Here is a 21,278-nt window from a genome sequence, read left to right as displayed (position 1 = left end):
GGTCCTCGGAAGCTTGTTTCCGGTCCAGGGAAGGCATGGCTTGGCAGTTCGGGCTGGACTGTTCCCATGAGGCACAGGGTCAGACTGATTTGCATATAGCCATGTCTGAACTGGGATGGCAGAGTGGGCTAAAGAACGGTGATGGATTAAACCCAGATCTTTTGACTGGGTGTGAGTGTTTGATTGATTCAGATGATCCGTCCATCAACACCCCCTTTTGTACCACTTTTGGCCGCCACAAGTGTGTCAGGGTATGCTCAGACGTGAGTCCCTTGTTCACTTTGCCACTGGATTCAAGCAAGACGTGCTGAAGACGGCTGGAATGCCAGAAACCGGTCCTCGGAAGCTTGTTTCCGGTCCAGGGAAGGCATGGCTTGGCAGTTCGGGCTGGACTGTTCCCATGAGGCATAGGGTCAGACTGATTTGCATATAGCCATGTCTGAACTGGGCTGGCAGAGTGGGCTAAAGAACGGTGATGGATTAAACCCAGATCTTTTGACTGGGTGTGAGTGTTTGATTGATTCAGATGCTTCGTCCATCACCACCCCCTTTTGTACCGCTTTTGGCCGCCATAAGTGTGGCAGGGTATGCTCAGACGTGAGTCCCTTGCTCACTTTGCCACTGGATTCAAGCAAGCGGGCTGAAGACGGCTGGAATGCCAGAAACCAGTCCTCGGAAGCTTGTTTCCGGTCCAGGGAAGGCATGGCTTGGCAGTTCGGGCTGGACTGTTCCCATGAGGCACAGGGTCAGACTGATTTGCATATAGCCATGTCTGAACTGGGGTGGCAGAGTGGGCTAAAGAACGGTGATGAATTAAACCCAGATCTTTTGACTGGGTGTGAGTGTTTGATTGATTCAGATGCTCCGTCCATCACCACCCCCTTTTGTACCGCTTTTGGCCGCCACAAGTGTGGCAGAGTATGCTCAGACGTGAGTCCCTTGCAACTGGATTCAAGCAAGCCGGGCTGAAAACGGCTGGAATGCCAGAAACCGGTCCTCGGAAGCTTGTTTCCGGTCCAGGGAAGGCATGGCTTGGCAGTTCGGGCTGGACTGTTCCCATGAGGCACAGGGTCAGACTGATTTGCATATAGCCTTGTCTGAACTGGGGTGGCAGAGTGGGCTAAAGAACCTTGATGGATTAAACCCAGATCTTTTGACTGGGTGTGAGTGTTTGATTGATTCAGCTGCTCCGTCCATCACCACCCCTTTTGTACCGCTTTTGGCCGCCACAAGTCTGGCAGGGTATGCTCAGACATGAGTCCCTTGCTCACTTTGCCACTGGATTCAAGCAAGCCGGGCTGAAGACGGCTGGAATGCCAGAAACCGGTCCTCGGAAGCTTGTTTCCGGTCCAGGGAAGGCATGGCTTGGCAGTTCGGGCTGGACTGTTCCCATGAGGCACTGGGTCAGACTGATTTGCATATAGCCATGTCTAAACTGGGGTGGCAGAGTGGACTAAAGAACGGTGATGGGTTAAACCCAGATCTTTTGACTGGGTGTGAGTGTTTGATTGATTCAGCTGCTCCGTCCATCACCACCCCCTTTTGTACCGCTTTTGGCCGCCACAAGTGTGGCAGGGTATGCTCAGACGTGAGTCCCTTGCTCACTTTGCCACTGGATTCAAGCAAGCCGGCTGAAGACGGCTGGAATGCCAGAAACCGGTCCTCGGAAGCTTGTTTCCGGTCCAGGGAAGGCATGGCTTGGCAGTTCGGGCTGGACTGTTCCCATGAGGCACAGGGTCAGACTGATTTGCATATAGCCATGTCTGCACTGGGCTGGCAGAGTGGGCTAAAGAACGGTGATGGATTAAACCCAGATCTTTTGACTGGGTTTGAGTGTTTGATTGATTCAGATGCTCCGTCCATCACCACCCCCTTTTGTACCGCTTTTGGCCGCCATAAGTGTGGCAGGGTATGCTCAGACGTGAGTCCCTTGCTCACTTTGCCACTGGATTCAAGCAAGCCGGGCTGAAGACGGCTGGAATGCCAGAAACCGGTCCTCGGAAGCATGTTTCCGGTCCAGGGAAGGCATGGCTTGGCAGTTCGGGCTGGACTGTTCCCATGAGGCACAGGGTCATACTGATTTGCATATAGCCATGTCTGAACTGGGGTGGCAGAGTGGGCTAAAGAACGGTGATGGATTAAGCCCAGATCTTTTGACTGGGTGTGAGTGTTTGATTGATTCAGATGCTCCGTCCTTCACCACCCCCTTTTGTACCGCTTTTGGCCGCCATAAGTGTGGCAGGGTATGCTCAGACGTGAGTCCCTTGCTCACTTTGCCACTGGATTCAAGCAAGCCGGGCTGAAGACGGCTGGAATGCCAGAAACCGGTCCTCGGAAGCTTGTTTCCGGTCCAGGGAAGGCATGGCTTTGCAGTTCGGGCTGGACTGTTCCCATGAGGCACAGGGTCAAACTGATTTGCATATAGCCATGTCTGAACTGGGGTGGCAGAGTGGGCTAAAGAACGGTGATGGATTAAACCCAGATCTTTGACTGGGTGTGAGTGTTTGATTGATTCAGATGCTCCGTCCATCACCACCCCCTTTTGTACCGAGGTATTGGTTAAGCACTAAAACAGTTAAGAATAGATCTTCAATATCCATCCAGAATTCGAATGCTATTTTTCCTAGAAAGAGATTAGACTAGTACTTTTATATGGCCACAAGGGGGTTAAACTTACATTTTAAGGAAAGTTACCACTTAAATGTGTGCCATAGCGTGTTTATTACATATTTATTTCAGGAATGCACAATTTCTGACCTGTAGTTCACTCAAAGCAAACATCTTGCTGAAATTGCTTAGAAAGCAGTAAAATAATGAATATGTAATATGACCGATGGAGCAGGGTTTTCACGAAATAAAACCTGCTCGGATCAAACTTCTCATTGTGTGAATTATTAACAAATTGTGTGAAAATTAACAGTGGAAAACTAAAAATGCGAGATGGAATTTGCGCAAATGCGTGCTCGGAAGGAACCAGTATTTCCAGTGTTTTTCCAGTATGCTGCAAATGGGAATGATTAATGCAGAAATAACAGCCAAAGAAAATAATGATAGAAGCCATCAGTTTAAAAGAGACATGATACTTTCCTTTTCACTAACTGTTTGAAAATAAAGAGTCTAAAGTGAAGAGAAATGCAAAGGAGCGTTAATAGTGTCGTTTTGTGAAGTGACAATGATAATCACACGTGTATTTGTTTTTCCGAGAGCACATTTTACTTTTCTGCAGAGAATGCCTCAAGAGTATTTTTATGTTTAATTTGCTTTCTAAAAACGTACACTGTAAATAAATGTATTTTGTCCTTCTTGAGTTCCGGATAATTGCCATGACTGTGTGTGGCAGAAGTAATGAACATTATTAATGGAATTTCTTTGCCGACCGGAGTATGTGGACATTTGTGCTGCGAGTTTGATACATTAGTGAAATGGAGAAATGTGCAAACACCGGAAGAGATTATCAGAGTTTCCACTGCTGAAGGACGATGACGAAAGTACTCTAGAGAGAAAGGAACTGTTGAGAGTTAGGCACACTGGACATGGAGTGATCAGACACTCCCTATTGTAGTCCAATGGGATTTGATGATTTTTGGGGGTTTGATACATGAGGGGTTGGATTTTTTGTGAATTAGGGTATAATTACTTCTGCTAGAATTTATAGTTAGGCAGGCTTGGGGTGAGATTTCAACTTTGCACGAGTAGACACTGTGTTGCTGTTTCCTTATCTAATTAACTGTTTGTTGTTCAGCTTATCCTGACTCTTGACTTAGCTCCTCATACCTTCTTGAGGGTGCCCCAGCTTACTCTTCCGGCCGGAGAGTAGCTTTTCAGACTAATAGCATTTTGTGATTATGATATTCTGAATTTGCATTAATCTTATTTTGAAAATGTTCTTTACCTTTTGTCTCTTCGCCTAGCCGCTCTTTCATGACATGGGTTTGAGATGTTATTATGAATTACTCTATTATTGTTTCTGTTGCGTGGTGATCTAGGATTCGAGCTGTAATGTGCTTGATGAGCATTCACAGTAATTTTGATAAAAGTATATTGATAGTCTGTCTTTAATAATGTCATTTTGGTTATTTTGAATGAATTACTTCTTTATTTAGGTCCTCGTTGTTAGAATTCTGTCAATCCTTTGCCAATCCCTGACAAGGATGTACGTCATTACAACGCATGCTTTTACCACGCATGCCTTTACGACGCAACTTTTACAACGCAAACCATTACAACGCATAGCGCTTTGGGGTGCTGGATAGTGAATAGTTTAATTTAGTATTCCAACTCCAGTCCCCGTGGATAGTAGGGAAGGTGTTGGATAGTAAATTAAATCTATTCCCTATCCTAGAGCCCCCCCAGCGCAATGCGTTGTAATGGTTTTCGTTGTAATAGTTGCGTCGTAAAGGCACTGCGTGGTAAAAGTTGCGTTGTAAAGGATGTTTCCCCCTGACAACTATACAAGATTCATAGGAGAAGAGAGAGGACCATTATAGATAATAGAGATTTGGTAACTTGGTTTAAACTCACACAGTGTGAAAGGGACTGTTGGGTATTAAACTGGGTCCTGATGGTGAAATTTGTCAAAAGTCCCTTTCCTCTGCATCATGAGCATTCTGATCCCCTCTCATAAGACCTATGTGAACTGAAAAGTGGTCTTCATTTTTACCTGTATTAACATGGGAATGCAGAATATTGAGGGCATTTCTAATCTAGCCATTGAAGATTAGTTTCCTTTTATTGTTGAGGATTTTCATATGAACATTGTCAATCTATTTTACCAAATCTGTCTTACAATAACATGAAGGTAGAGCCAAAGTCTTCTACAAGTGAAAACTCAAACTTTATCTACAACACAAAAGTTTGTCAAATGTTCAGGGGCATTATGCTCTCAATGGCATGACCAATAAAGAACAAATTAGGATGATGGCAAGGAAACCTAATTGGTAGTTTGACTTGGTTGAAGAATTGAGGAAAACACACAGAATTACAATAGAATATCACTGAAACTAAACATGTTTTCCAAGTGATGTGTGCCAGATGATACATGAAGTTCAGAGCAAATGTTTTCAATTGAGTTTCCGTATAAACTTGCCTTAAAGCATATTATGGGTTGCAAAGTTGTGCATCATTATCACCTGTTTGGAATGAAGTAAGCAGTCTATGGTCTAGAAATGTATAGCTTTGCAGCTGTCTGCACTCGCTGCCAAATAGTTTGCTTCGAATATGCTTCTTTTAGTGTTTTGTACACGTGAAAACAACCAATTGGTTGATCTATTGTGCGCAACTCTCAGCACATTCAGAAGGACTGAACAAATGTCTTCTATTATACTTTATAACATCATTTTTGTATACAGGTGTGTCTATTATTTTAAGGGGTACCTGGCACTGTTGGGTGAGGCATTCTGCGGATTGTGTTTTAGCCCACTGGAGTTAACTTCAAGTGGTGTTCGGTCTAGCGACCTCCCATCAAACCTCTGTGTATTCACTGGATTACGTATCAGACACGTTCTCATTGCCTTAAAACTATACACTTGTCAGTTGCTTTGTACAGATCCTTCTAGATTAGGTTTCCCAGATTTGATGAAGAATGTCATACTTACTATCACAGGCTGTGCTGACTATTTGTGCTTTCGGCTGAAGCATTTCAAGGAGAATTGTGGTTTCCTCGCACAGGAGCATACACTCAATCCGGAGCTGGTAGCTGATATCAGGAAATCAATGCAACATTTCACTATTGTAAATTCATATACACACATTCCTTTAAAAAAAACATGATAATATAGCTGAAACCCAAACACATTTTAATTATTTTACAAGTCAGCAGGCATAGATTATTTATAAAAAATAAAATAAAAATTAAACTCCTTCTACAATAAATAATTCACAAAACATGGTGGATGAGAATACTACTTTCCTGAGGGATGCAATGATTCTCTGCACGTAACAGAAATAGTGTCTTCTAGACCTATGTAAGAGTTCAGCAGCTCTGAGCGAAGGCTTTAATTTAGAATTGGGCCTGTAATAATTTAATTACACTTTTGCTTCAAGTTCTAGTTAGGTTTATTAATCATAAGTGGCCGGTATACATATGGAGGCTAATGTTGGCCATATGTTTCCCTTTGAAGTTCTTTTAGCAAGACATTTCCTTCTCTGACACCAAGACTAGGTATAGCACGAATATATTTGGCAAACATCATAATATCCCTAATCTGTTAGCCCTAAATATTTCAGTGGAAGGCCTTAGATCATCTACAACTTTATGTTGCATCATAAAATCCAGTATTACTACTTGCCGCCTATTGCACCCCACACTTAATGCATCATTCTGCAGAAAACCTGGATTTCGATTTGCTTTCTCATTGTGGTTATATTATATTTCTTTGCTTTTTTTAATATTAGCTTACAGTTACAAGTATGTCATTACTGTAAGTTTAAAGCATCCATTTACCAAAATAACGATTCCTGTAGTAGGTGCTACCTTTAATATGAAATTTTAAGGTAAGTTGCTAGCGGTCACTATTCCTACTCCTTTATGATACTACTATCTTTCACGGTGCAAGGAGAAAAAGAAACATTGAAATACGATTCTCAAATGATACACAAGCAGTAACTTCACTGTGTAAAATCATCTTACCCATCAATAATTTGTATTTCGATTTACTGAAAGACTAACAATTAATCAGCACAAGGATAAATGAACAGAACACTTCAAGAGGAGTGGATGCATTAAGATTGCACTTACCTAGGAACAGCAAGGAGAAGGAGATAAAACTGATCAGCGTTTGATAGTTTTTCTTTTTCATCTTGATAGGCTTTCAGGTTCTCGATCTATGGAGTACAGTCCGTTAGGGTAGCAAAGTCAAAGTGTAATGCTAAAGTACATGTTCACAGAAAGAGAATACGGGATTCAGTTCTTACCTCATGTTTTTCGGGAAGTAATTTCAGGAATTGCTTTAGGATCTCAACATCAAACTTTGACCGGTCCCCTTTCTGTATCATCTCAACAATTTCTTCATTTGGACTGTGGAATGAACAATGGAAACAAAGAGGTGAGTGACAGGAAATATCATACTACAGCTTTTAAGGAAATTTTCATCCACTAAACTCCCCCCGCAATATAAGACTGATACTACCTAGGAGGCGTACATGTAGTCTAAAGTTTGAACTACAGCTTCCTAAGAGATTTAAACTGTCTAATGCAAGTCAATGACTTAGCAAATTCCCTCTGTGGTGAAATATGGTTTATTAGTAGGTGTAGGTAGGGACCTGCCCCTAGTAATAAGGCCACAATCACAATATAAGGCTGTTAGATCTGGGGGTCTCTAGTTGGCAGAGGTAGGTACCACTGTCCAAATAGGGACCCTTGCTTCTAGTCAGGGCAAGGAGATAACCCTCTGAGATAACCCCTGCTCACCCTCTAGGTAGCCTGGCACGAGCAGTCTAGGCTAACCAGAGGCAATGCGTAAAGTATTTGTACCAACACTCACAGTAACACAGTGAAAACACCACAAACTGACTCCACAACAGTTTAGAAAAATAAAGGTATTTTTAATCTAAACTACACAAGACCAAAACGACAAAAATCCAACATACACAGTTCAAGAATATGGTTTCAAAAAGAGTTCTTAAGATTGCGTTAGAATTCTCTACGTTGCGATAGAATTCTCTACAGATGTGTGAAAAGTTCACAGTTGCGTCACGTTTACTCACAGTACCTTTTAGTTGCAACAAAGTTCCAAAAGCAGAAGCTGGTGCGGTGGAAAACAAGCGATGCGTTGCTCCTGAGACCCTGGGGAGGCGATGCGACAGCCCCGCTGCAGCAGCGGGCGTGTTGCGACGAATCCGGTCTGTATGGGGAGGAAGGCCACTTGTGTGGATTCCGGTGCGTAGGTTCCGTAGGAAGTCTGTTCTCGCAAAGGCACGATGCGACGATCTCGTAGGGGCTGCGACGATCTCCGGGGCGACGATGCGCGGTCCAGCGGGGATCCTCTCTCTCGCAGCTCCTCGATGCGTTGATTCTGCGACGATGCTCGCAGCGACGTGATGCGGTCCGCAAGCAAGCGGTGCGGCGTTCTCACCCAGCGACGACATGCTCTGCGACGATGCTCGCAGCGATGTTCGATTCTCCCGCACCGGTCTGGTGCGTCCCGCAAACGAAGGATGCGACGTCTCTGGCAGCGGCGTTAGGCGCTGCGACGATCTCGACCTCCGTAGCAGCGGGAAACTTCTCGCACTGTCGGGGATGCGCTCCGCAAGCGAGCGATGCGACACTTTTCAAGTTCAAAAGTCACTCAAGCTTAGTTTCAAGCTTCCCAGCTCAGGTCCAACCTCCAGAGGCCCCGCAACTGGATCAAGCACTCTAGGAGGGACAGAACTCTCTCAGCAGAGTTCAGGGAAGCTGGGGGTGAAGTCCTTTTGTTCCTGGGACTTCAAAACAGGGAGCCAGCTCTTCTCAGGCCCTTGGAGATTCCTTCAAGACAGGGGACACAGCTCAGCAGCAAATTCCTTCCCCTCTCCTTGGCAGCAAAGCAACAGGTCAGTCCAGCAGAGCAACCAGCAGGACAATCTTCCTTCTTCAGTTTCAGCTTTCTCCTTGGCAGAGGTTCCTTCTTGATTTCCAGGATGATCTAATTTTCTGTTGTCAGGGGTCCTGTACTTATACCCCTAAAGTCTTTGTTCTCTTGGTGCATGTGGGCCCTGGGCCCTGTCTGAACCAGTTCTGGGTGGATCCTGAGCACTTTGTTTTGCTGGCTGCATCTTTCCTTTCAGAGTGAGGGGCAGGGTCCTCAGCCGCCCAGCAGGGGGGTGGAGCCAGCATTGTGGAAGGCAGGCACAGCCCTATTCAGCCCAGGTGCTAACTCCTCCCACCACTCCAGTTGCAACTTCAGTCAGTCAGCCTAGTGCTGACTCATCCATCCTGCTGGGGAATTCCCCAGCCCCTGTCACTCACAAACCAGACAGTCAATACACAAACAGGCCCAGGCACACAGAAGGGTTAGACAAGAGAACAGCAACTTTCTAAAAGTGCTGTTCTCAAACCCAGGATTTAAAAACAACCTTTCCTAAAAGCTGTGTTATTAAATTCTGAGTTCAGGGATACTAGATACTTATGTCCTATCTTGTTCCTATGGGAAGAAAGGCTGTTAACCACTGTAGCCAGCATCCCCCATGTTAACCTATGGAGCAAGATAGCCTTACAGTAGTGAAAAACGAAAATGGCTGCCATTCACTACCAGAGCATGTCACCTGCACTAGTACATGCTCTACCTTTTACATACACTGCACCCTGCCCAGGGGGGTACCTTGGGCCTTCCATAGGGGTGACTGATGTGCACAAAAAGGGAAGGGTTAGGCCTGGTCAGTGGGGACACTGACCAGGAGGACATGGCAGTTCTAAACTGCCCATAGGCACTGCAGTGGCAGGCCTGAGACATCATTTTAGGGCTACTCCTGTGGGTGGCACAATCAGTGCTGCAGGCCCACTAGTAGCATTTGTCATCACCAGCCCTGGCACACCCAGTGCACTTTACTAGGGACTTCATGGTGATACAAATATGCCAAACATGTATATCCAATCAGAATAACAATTTACACAGAGAGCATATGCACTTTAGCACTGATCAGCAGTGGTAAAGTGCGCAGAGTCCTATTGCCAACGGCCACGGGTCAGGAAAAATAAGTGAGGAAGAAGCAAAAAGTTTGGGGATGACCCTGCAAGAAGGGCCAGTTCCAACACAACCCCCTTCCAGCCTAAAGCCAGGGTAGACCAAACAATACCTCGATGGTATTTCCTGCTTAAGGCAATAGAACACGGGAACTGGCCCACACAGCAGGGCAGTCCTGTTCTACGCCGTCCTAAACCCAGTTGGATGACTCTATCCATACTCTCAGAGTCCACCATGCCAATCCATGTGGAAACCTTCTCTTCACCTGTGGACACCACCTGTACAGCACCTAACCTTAATTTACTCACAGGTGTGTCCCAACAGACCGACAGCAAGCCACAGTGACCACCAACAGTGATCAGGGATGAGACCCAGGCCTCATGCCTCTCATGGCTCTCAAACCCCTGTGGCATCAGACGGTGGGGGGCAGTAGCCCCAGGTGCTTGGCACCCTTTGTCCACTCCCTCTCTTGTCAGGTCAGGTCTGACATCCTGGCACTGACCCACCAGTCCCGGACCAGTATCCGGCGGCTGGACAAGAGGCTGAGGTGGGCTTCCCCACACCAGGTCCTCCTCTTCCTTGGGGCTCTGTACCCTCCCACCTGGAGCGGTACCCCCTTCTAGAATAGCCTGGGCACCTGTGGCAGGTGTCCCGCACCATTCATCCACAAGTTCAGGGGTGCTATCCTGCAACTGGTTTTCCAGGTCAGGGGGGATACCCCGGGCCTGGCCCTCAAACCTAGGCTCCCAAGCCTCCAGGTCAGACAACACCTGAACCTGGCTTCCCCACCTAGGGTTTAACCCCTCAGGTTGTACCGGGGTCAGAGGCGAGGACTCCCTCCCTCTGTACCCCCTTCCAGAGCGCTGCACCCTCCCTACTGGAGGGGTACCTCTGGGAACCATATTGGTCAGGACACTGGTTACAGATGTCCTTCCTTCCAGGTCAGGCAAATCCTGAACCTGGTCTCCCAACCCTGGGACCAAAACCTGCGGTTGTGCATTTGCCTGGCACGCCAGGACTTCTGGGGACTCACATAGTACCCCCTTGAGGGTGACACACAACTCATGTGTCCTGTGACAGTCTGCCTGGCGCAGATCTCCCGACCCCTGTCCACCTGACAGCGCGGGAAGATCCCCCAGGACAGAAGTGAGGTCACCATGGTCACTCACTGGGGACTCAGCCCTTCTGACTGGTCCCTGACCCACTGGTTCTCCCACTGGGGACTCCTTCCCCCTCTCACCCCTCAGTCTGGACTTCGGTACCCTCCCAAATGGAGCGGCACTGCCAGACACCAGAACTGATGGAGGCCTGGTTACAGGCACTCCCCGTTCCCCAGACACTAGGAGATCCTCCTCAAATGGCCTACAAGTACAGTCTAGGTTCCCAACCTGGTGTTCCCTTAAGGAACCCTCCAGGCCCGGAGACTGGGTTTCGGGCACCATGAGACACACCGTCCCATACTCACTCCTTCTCCACTGAGACCGGACATGAGCCCCTACACCCATCCCACTACACTGGGACCTAACTGGGCTACACTGAACCTCTTCCACCTCACAGGTCTGGAAGATATCTAAGCCACTCCTTTTGGGATCACTCCCCAATGCCTCCTCAGACTCTCTGGAATCCACCAAGAGGTCTGCCTCCAACGCAAGCTCTCTGGGATCAGAGAACTCACACTCCACCGGGTGTTGGCATAGCTCTGGAAAACAGGGACTTAAAATATGCTCTCCAACAAATGAATCACACAGCCCCCCACAGTTGTTAACCAAGCTACCCTTTGCCTCACCCTCCAGTGCCTCACACAAGTACCCCACACCACTCTCCTGAGACTGGCAAGACAGTAGCTGACTGTCTCTGTCACACAACCCCCACTCTTCTGGCTGGTCTTCACACACACACACCAAGGTTTCTACCATGGGGGAACCCCTCTCCCTGTACCTCTCATCTAGAGTCAGTAGAGTGTCCCTCCCACCACTAGGAATATGGTCCCCTGTGCCAGTCCCCAAATCTACTTCAGGGACACTGCACTCCACTGGAACTACATCATAAACCTGGACCACCTGGTGTATGTTGACCCCCTCCCTCAAGTCAGGCGCCACATCTCTGGGTGTTTGTACCTTTCTCTCAGCACTAGATATCATAAACATGCTGCCACCATCTGAGCTGGACTCCACCTCCAACTCAGCAAAGCTCCTTCCTTGAGCATCCCATTTTTCTTTCTGGGCTAAGGCCCACCGGATCATACCTTCCTTGTTTAGCCGGTCTAATTCTCTGCACCTTTGCTCAGCAGCAAGGAGCCACTCATCTTTCTCTTCCTCACTGTCAGAGAAGTACTCCTCCTCAGAATCATCTGCTAATGTTGCTTCCCAAATTCTGGCCTCATGGGAATACAGGCATGCCTCAAGATCCCTCCTTGTGGAACCTTTCTCCACGGGCAGCCCCCTCTTCTTGCAAAAGGCTTTTATCTCCTCTTCTGTGTAAATGCACAGGTGGAAAAAGTTGACTTCCATTTTGGCAGGATTTTACAGGTGCAACACTAACCAGAGTCTCAATATCCAAAAATACTTCCAGGAGGACACCGGAAAAAACAAACAGTATGTGATGGCGTAGTGGTCTGCACTCACTAGTGATGTACACCAATTACTGTGGGTCAAGTACAAATACAAGTTCAAATCCCACCGCCTGACCACCAATGTTAGATCTGGGGGTCTCTAGTTGGCAGAGGTAGGTACCACTGTCCAAATAGGGACCCTTGCTTCTAGTCAGGGCAAGGAGATAACCCTCTGAGATAACCCCTGCTCACCCTCTAGGTAGCTTGGCACGAGCAGTCTAGGCTAACCAGAGGCAATGCGTAAAGTATTTGTACCAACACTCACAGTAACACAGTGAAAACACCACAAACTGACTCCACAACAGTTTAGAAACATAAAGGTATTTTTAATCTAAACTACACAAGACCAAAACGACAAAAATCCAACATACACAGTTCAAGAATATGGTTTCAAAAAGAGTTCTTAAGATTGCGTTAGAATTCTCTACGTTGCGATAGAATTCTCTACAGATGTGTGAAAAGTTCACAGTTGCGTCACGTTTACTCACAGTACCTTTTAGTTGCAACAAAGTTCCAAAAGCAGAAGCTGGTGCGGTGGAAAACAAGCGATGCGTTGCTCCTGAGACCCTGGGGAGGCGATGCGACAGCCCCGCTGCAGCAGCGGGCGTGTTGCGACGAATCCGGTCTGTATGGGGAGGAAGGCCACTTGTGTGGATTCCGGTGCGTAGGTTCCGTAGGAAGTCTGTTCTCACAAAGGCACGATGCGACGATCTCGTAGGGGCTGCGACGATCTCCGGGGCGACGATGCGCGGTCCAGCGGGGATCCTCTCTCTCGCAGCTCCTCGATGCGTTGATTCTGCGACGATGCTCGCAGCGACGTGATGCGGTCCGCAAGCAAGCGGTGCGGCGTTCTCACCCAGCGACGACAGGCTCTGCGACGATGCTTGCAGCGATGTTCGATTCTCCCGCACCGGTCTGGTGCGTCCCGCAAACGAAGGATGCGACGTCTCTGGCAGCGGCGTTAGGCGCTGCGACGATCTCGACCTCCGTAGCAGCGGGAAACTTCTCGCACTGTCGGGGATGCGCTCCGCAAGCGAGCGATGCGACACTTTTCAAGTTCAAAAGTCACTCAAGCTTAGTTTCAAGCTTCCCAGCTCAGGTCCAACCTCCAGAGGCCCCACAACTGGATCAAGCACTCTAGGAGGGACAGAACTCTCTCAGCAGAGTTCAGGGAAGCTGGGGGTGAAGTCCTTTTGTTCCTGGGACTTCAAAACAGGGAGCCAGCTCTTCTCAGGCCCTTGGAGATTCCTTCAAGACAGGGGACACAGCTCAGCAGCAAAGTCCTTCCCCTCTCCTTGGCAGCAAAGCAACAGGTCAGTCCAGCAGAGCAACCAGCAGGACAATCTTCCTTCTTCAGTTTCAGCTTTCTCCTTGGCAGAGGTTCCTTCTTGATTTCCAGGATGATCAAATTTTCTGTTGTCAGGGGTCCTGTACTTATACCCCTAAAGTCTTTGTTCTCTTGGTGCATGTGGGCCCTGGGCCCGGTCTGAACCAGTTCTGGGTGGATCCTGAGCACTTTGTTTTGCTGGCTGCATCTTTCCTTTCAGAGTGAGGGGCAGGGTCCTCAGCCGCCCAGCAGGGGGGTGGAGCCAGCATTGTGGAAGGCAGGCACAGCCCTATTCAGCCCAGGTGCTAACTCCTCCCACCACTCCAGTTGCAACTTCAGTCAGTCAGCCTAGTGCTGACTCATCCATCCTGCTGGGGAATTCCCCAGCCCCAGCCCCTGTCACTCACAAACCAGACAGTCAATACACAAACAGGCCCAGGCACACAGAAGGGTTAGACAAGAGAACAGCAACTTTCTAAAAGTGCTGTTCTCAAACCCAGGATTTAAAAACAACCTTTCCTAAAAGATGTGTTATTAAATTCTGAGTTCAGGGATACTAGATACTTATGTCCTATCTTGTTCCTATGGGAAGAAAGGCTGTTAACCACTGTAGCCAGCATCCCCCATGTTAACCTATGGAGCAAGATAGCCTTACAGTAGTGAAAAACGAAAATGGCTGCCATTCACTACCAGAGCATGTCACCTGCACTAGTACATGCTCTACCTTTTACATACACTGCACCCTGCCCAGGGGGGTACCTTGGGCCTTCCATAGGGGTGACTGATGTGCACAAAAAGGGAAGGGTTAGGCCTGGTCAGTGGGGACACTGACCAGGAGGACATGGAAGTTCTAAACTGCCCATAGGCACTGCAGTGGCAGGCCTGAGACATCATTTTAGGGCTACTCCTGTGGGTGGCACAATCAGTGCTGCAGGCCCACTAGTAGCATTTGTCATCACCAGCCCTGGCACACCCAGTGCACTTTACTAGGGACTTCATGGTGATACAAATATGCCAAACATGTATATCCAATCAGAATAACAATTTACACAGAGAGCATATGCACTTTAGCACTGATCAGCAGTGGTAAAGTGCGCAGAGTCCTATTGCCAACGGCCACGGGTCAGGAAAAATAAGTGAGGAAGAAGCAAAAAGTTTGGGGATGACCCTGCAAGAAGGGCCAGTTCCAACAAAGGCCCAGTCAAGGTCTCAATAAAAGATTCCCAAGCTCTGTCCTTGGTAGCCGGCTGTGAGCAGACAGGCTTAACTTGGGAGACAGGTCTGTAAAGCATTTAAAACCTCCAACACATTAAATACATAAGACACCACACACAATAAAAAAATCCAATTCATAAAAACAGGAAATATTGTGATCAAAATGACAAAAATCAAATGTAGGGAACTGGACATATACATTTTTAAATATTAAACACGTCCTAGTGCCTAAAAGTCAGAAATGCCACTTTGAGACATCTGATCGTAATTCACTGGGACAAAGTCAAAGTTTCAGGATGACCTTGAAGGAGCGCAAGTTGGACATTTTTAGCGGAAGGGCCCGGTCAAGTGTTTACCTTCTGACTTAGTCACTTTTTTAACGTCTTTTGTCTCGAAGATGAGTGAGGCTCCTCGAAAGGCCATGCTTAGGTTTGACACCCCGGTCAACTCCTGAAAGTCTCATCGATTAACAAATTCTCCATAGCTTCAGGGGGGCGAACCCGAATCTCAGGCCGGGTTGCGTTTCAACGTCGCCAGCTTGACTCTCGTTGACGGGTCGGCAACCATTTGTAGCTTTTTACCAAAATTCTCCATTCTTCTCCAAACTTCTAGATCTTCTTCCAGAAGGTCGTTTTGGGGTTTCAAAGTAGTTCCAACATCCCAAGGAGCAACTTGGAGCTTCTGAGACTTGGATTGGTGTTGTGAATACTTTGAACCCCCAAAACGACCTTCTGGAAGAAGTTCCCACAATGCACCTTGCCACATTTTTTAAAGTCCAGCCGAAGGTGGCCAGCTAATTTTTTCTTGCTGTAGATGATGCAGGTGGAGCTCTTTAAACCTGTTGCTTTCAGGGAGTCCACTCCATCACTTTTTGAAGCAAGGTAAAGTCCTTCAGGCTGTGGTTCCCAAAGTGTGCAGCAAGTGCAGGCCAGGGTTCCAGCAGGGCAGTCCTCCTTCATGTAGTTTCAGATAGGGATCTGAGGTGCTGGGCAATATTTATCCAGTGTTCCTGGTTGACAAACAGGGGGGGGGCACCCCTAACTAACAGGGTGCAAGGTGCCACCCTCAGGTTTGAACTCTTCTACCAAAGTGTAGCATATTCTTGTCCCAGAAAGCACTATTCCTTTAAAATCCAAAATGGGGAAACTTTCTCCTGGAGGTTAAGATCTGGTTAAGCCAACCCACTGGTGTGGCTAAGTTTCCCTAACACTCCTCTTCCAGCCGCTCTGCTAATTCAATTACTGGGGTGCTGTCTGGCTGGCGGTGCTGGAAGTGGGAGTGAGCCTTTGTCCTGTTCTCAATATCATCCTTCTTTGAAGGCCAGTTTGGCTACCCTGCCCGCTTTCTGCCTTGCAGATCTCCTCCCACCTGGTGTCCTTTGTCTCTTTGCAGGCCACTTTACACCTCATCAAAGCAGTTTCAATCAGCCTGCCAAAGGCTGGCCAATCAGGAAATGCTCCTGGAAGACTGGATTTTAGTTAGTCAGAAAGGAAAGTTCTATAACTTCTTTTCTGAGAGAAGTATAATAAATCTAACCTTGGGAAGTTGTTGGATTTATGATTATTATCATTTTAATACTTTAGGGTACGTTTTTAGCATACTTGTATCAATAGTTGTCTTTTATTAAAGTAGTCCCATGTTAACCTATAGAATCAATGTGCTACAATGGGGGAAACAAAATAGGCAGTTTTTCTCTCACTAAGGCATATAAAGCATATTTTATAATTTCACTGCATATGGTTACAAGGCACCCTACCGCTGGGGCATCTAGGTGGGACATTAGAAGTGACTTATATAAAAAAAATTAGGTTGTTTAAGACTTTGGAATGACCTTTATTTCAAAAGTTACATTTCCATATAATTTACTTTTAAAAGCAGCCTTAAAAGCAGGGCTGCCTTCAAAATCAGGGCAAGCAACACAGCAGTGCACACTTAAGTGCATTGCATCTGCTGGGCCTCTTAACTTACCGCATACTAGGGGGCTTATAGGTAGGTTGTCATACCAATTGTAATTACACCTAATTACCATATACCTTCTACACAGAGCACTGGCCCTGGGTCTGCTTAGAAGAGCCCAGGGCACAATCAGAATAAGTTACCACCAGTGTGAATAGAAAAATGTGGGTGATCAGGGCAAAAAGGATGACTTTCTCACACTCAGTATACGTATGTATGAAGTATTGAGATTTGCACAGCTATCCCAGGTGAAAAGGGTCAGTGATATAAAATGCAAGATTTGCCACTGTGAATCATAATTCCACCATCACAAACGTAATGCTTTTAGGTAATAGCGATTGTGCAGTGAACGTCCTACTTGTGATAAGCACTGTTACAATGAGGTGCATATTTCAGATTTCCGGAGTGACCATATTTAAATTGTTTTACATGGACCTTCCTTCCACGTATCATGGAGTGGTGCTTTCCCAGTGTATTCAGCACATGATGTTGAATGATTGGTTACAACTGTATGATTGTTCAATATTGCGTACAATACTGATCTTGTTACTGATATACTTTAGATCCTAAAATATTCGCTGTCGCAAATACTTCTCACTATTTGAACAATTACCACCTGAACTCTCAGGTCTTCATTTGCAGAGCCTTTTTACATTTCCCTCTCAACCAGTCACTCCCTCTGTACATCATCTACCTTTAGCAGGCATATATCCCTCTAAGTCTCCCGTGTTTCTGTCCCCTTGTCTGCTTCTGGCATAGTCTCGCCTTGAAAGTACCTCTCTGACACCCTTTATTACCTTATCTTTATCTCTGTGGGTCTTTCTCTAGCTGTCAGCCAGTCTTAACGAGACTCTTCCCTCTAGCCATTATCATTCCCCCGACACTGCCTTCCTCAGCCAACCCTGCTCATTTTCATTTAGCCTCTCTCAGACGACATTTTTATTTCTTTGTCATCCTCTGCCCTATGCTCTTTCAAACTAGCCTCATCACCACTCACACCATCTCTCAGCCTCCAGCTCAGTCTTCCTCTTCACCCAGCCTCCACAGCTACCTCTATCTCTAACAGCAATTCTCCTTGGCATATTTTAAATGTAACACTGTTTCTCAATAAGAAATTCCTATTTCCTCAAGGAGTTACTCTCAGACATCCACACATTCCGAAAACTGAACCATGTACTAAAATCACTAAACGTTCCACTGACTGCCCAAGATAGTACCTTCCCACCAGCATTTCTCTTCATGGTTTCTCAGATGCAGAGGTGCTTTGTCATCTTTAATCTCTGCCAGCCTCTCCACTTACCGCCTTCAGCTGGCTTCTCTTCCAAGCCATATCCATTAAAACTCTCCACATTATCTGTAGATGAGCACCAGTTTCAGTACAGATGGACACATACATTTTTGTTCGGCACAGGGAGATTACATGATTTGTCCAGAATCACAGGATGTTGAGCGTCCCTGCCAAGACTCGAACCCGGTCATCCAGCTTCGAGGTCAACTGCCCTAGCTGTTAGGCAACTTTAGACTAGGTTAACATTACATTAAGTTATCATTTAATTCTCAGAAAGCCTCTCTCCCAGATTCTACTAACTTTTTCATATTGTCTCCCCCAATCCTACTGTCTTTCTGAGAGAGCGAACCTCAACAATCTTCGAGAGTAATGCAGCCCGGCCACAGCTGGTGTCCCCGTGTCTTCTACTGTCAACCTGTCGGAGTTTCCAGAAGTGCTAGGCAAGTAGTGCTTAATTTATAAAAGAATAACTGACAGAGCCCAAAGTTTTGCTGAGATGGACATTGTTGGCATTACAGAATGTCAGAGGTGCCACATACCAAAGCCAGACAAGTCTAGATTACACCCCATGCCTCTCACCCATTAACAGGGAATTCCTGCTCCTTTATCTCACTCCTACAAGTTCTTTTTCTTCCCTGCATTTTCCCCATGTCACTGTTTTTTGGTACTTTTCTTCCCTTCCATTTGTGTTTTTCTCTCTTTTGCTATGGGGCAAAGTCTAATGAGGAATAATAAGTAATGGTCCCCAAAAAGAGAGTTGGTGGGTCTCCTGCGCAACCATCAGCTACAATTAAGCACTGCAAGTGAGAAGCTTAAGTTTTTAAATCTCACTCCGCCTGGGTTTACTAGAATAAATGATATCCACGGGTGACTTCTTGGGGACTCAGAACAAGTGACAACAAAGCTAAAGGCACATTCGGTTTGTGCAAGTTATCATCGCCGAATGTCACCCAAGGATTTATATAATGCTAGGCAGAAGTAGGTAGTCACTTTACTCTTAGGTGTGGCCTGGATGGCATCCTTTCTTACATCTAGAAAGTTGGGAGTGTGGAGGAGAGAGGGCGCTGATTTTTACAGCACTGGCATTTCCACAAAACGCAAAAAAAATTAAGGCAAAGAACAGTTGTATTTGGTCGTTAAATAAACGTTTTTTAAACACTCTCTTCTTTTGTAAAGAGCTTCTGCTGAAAGGCTTTTTGGTTTGACTTGCGTCGTATTTTTTTTTCAATATATATATATATATTTTTTTTTTAATCCAGAACCACAACCACAATTACAGCAACTTGGGGTGATGCTTTGGAGCAGTGTTGCAACTTGCATATCACTGGCTTGTGCAATGTGACATAATAATTCTTACTTCCAGTTCACGGTAAATGAAGACTTTGGAAGTCATTGTTTTTTTTTGTAATATAACTTATTTCCTAAGCTATAATCACATTTATGCATTAATTTAAGAAGACACAAGCTAAATGCATCTAAAAAGGCAGTTCGAAGAGGTCACAACTTACCACCTAAATTGCTTGAGAAAAATATTCAGGTTGAGACTTCTTTTGGAGTCCAAGAAGGTTATCTGTTAACGAAAAACAAACAATGTAATGTCTGTTTTCAAAAAGTATATATGATGCAAGGGAGAATTGGAGCTAACCCCATACCTCTTTGGGCGGCTTCTTCACAGTAGCGGCCTCCTTTTCCTTCGGTGTTATCTGTGCCACACAGAACAGTTCCTCGATGCTCGTATAGTTCGGCTCTATGGCCTCGTTAGATGTGCTGACGGATGCCCACATGGAGTGAGTGTCTGAAAGGGACAATGATGGGAAACAAGCAGTGAATTTTGGAGCTTTCCAAAATGCCTGCAAATGCTGGAGAAGCAAAACATCAAAAGGCAAGTAGGTCACAGAGTTCTTTACCTTTTTCCATGAAATCCCTGAATGTTTCATGAAAACGTTAGCATTTTTTGCAATGCCTAATGTCTAAAGAGTTGGCTTTGGCCCATCTGTCTTTTGAATTGTTATTTGTTCTAGCAGAGTTTTTAGTCTTGCAGTCTACCACAGAATCAAAGCATGAGAGTCAAAACAACATTTCCAGGTCGAACTGGGACAGAAGTTACATTCGAGCACCAACATAAACGTGATGCCCATTAGTGAATTATATGGCTAAAAAGGTGGCCAATGTTTGCAAACTGAGACAATTTTGAACTTGCAAAGACACGTTATATGGAAGACTGCATGCATTAGAGTTTGCTGGAGGTAGTTTTTGTTTTAATATCAAAGAAATAATCAGTAAAAAGTGGTGAACCAGACCATAATACAGGCACAGAAACTGCCAAAAACTGGGCCACACCCTGACCTGCTGTACTAGTATACTGGGCACTGCCTTATTCCCTTGTAGGCCAATCCGACCCTGATCACTTCCTGTTCTAGGGGAAAAAGATGTTTAGACTTACCAATAAAATAAACCTCAATGGTACATCCCAGGTGAAGTCAGATTTTAAATTGCAATTCTGAAAATGCCTCTTTTTAGAAAGCGGCCAAGCAAAGATGTGTGTCCATATAGACAGCCGCATACAGAGGGAGCTTAGGTGTGACTTCATGGGCTAGCCACCTCCTGATGACCCATACTGGACAGGATGGGAAGGATGAAGACTCTGCCAAGAAGGACTGCTGTGCCGCTGAAGCACTGCTACTCTGCTGAACTGCTGCTTTGCTGGATTCCTGCCTTGCTACGCTGACTTGTCTGCTGCCTCCTTCCATCCTTGCCTTGGTAAAAAGGACTGGACACACATCTCTTGAACCCAGAGTGACTCCAAGGATCTACTGGCTTGCCTCCTGTTCTGAAGATTCATGGACATCGAAGACTTCCAACCACCCAGGAACAGCAACTGGATTCTGCCATCTGCGAGTTTTGTCCTCCGATGTGGTGCCAACCCAGCCCTTTGTAAGTGGGTATAGAGAGTGGCTTGTACCAAAATCCACACATCGCTGCTCCCATTGGAACTGGTGCAGCTCCCTCGACGACAACACGCCACTGCTGCCATGATTAAGTGCATTGCTTTACAGACTGTGTGGCACATTGTCTCTATTTCAGACGCAACTTTGACTTTGCGCGGTGCCCACATCCTGAGTATCATTGGTGAGGCATTGCCTCCTCTGCTCCTCGCATCTTCCTCGATGATGCAAACAAGGTACTTTGCAGTGGGCCAAGGCTGGTCCCTGTATCTGACCA

General features: G+C 46.3%; 1 protein-coding gene across 2 annotated transcripts in view; it reads right to left on the bottom strand.

Annotated features, from left to right (window-relative positions):
* LOC144781426 (inverted formin-2-like) overlaps nucleotides 1-21,278 on the bottom strand; it is a 363,383-nt gene that overhangs the window by 97,040 nt on the left and 245,065 nt on the right. For both annotated transcript variants that reach the window (XM_078660278.1, XM_078660277.1), the window contains exons 9-13: nucleotides 19,709-19,851; nucleotides 19,565-19,626; nucleotides 6,913-7,015; nucleotides 6,737-6,822; nucleotides 5,595-5,695 (exon numbers count right to left, since the gene is read on the bottom strand). In XM_078660278.1, the coding sequence (XP_078516404.1) occupies nucleotides 5,595-5,695; nucleotides 6,737-6,822; nucleotides 6,913-7,015; nucleotides 19,565-19,626; nucleotides 19,709-19,851 (495 nt within the window). The remainder of the gene's footprint in view (nucleotides 1-5,594; nucleotides 5,696-6,736; nucleotides 6,823-6,912; nucleotides 7,016-19,564; nucleotides 19,627-19,708; nucleotides 19,852-21,278) is intronic.

This window comes from Lissotriton helveticus, chromosome 9 (genome assembly GCF_964261635.1).
Source record: "Lissotriton helveticus chromosome 9, aLisHel1.1, whole genome shotgun sequence".
NCBI lineage: Eukaryota > Metazoa > Chordata > Amphibia > Caudata > Salamandridae > Lissotriton > Lissotriton helveticus.
Note: the sequence above shows the minus strand (reverse complement) of the source record. Positions and strands in the feature narration are given on the sequence as shown.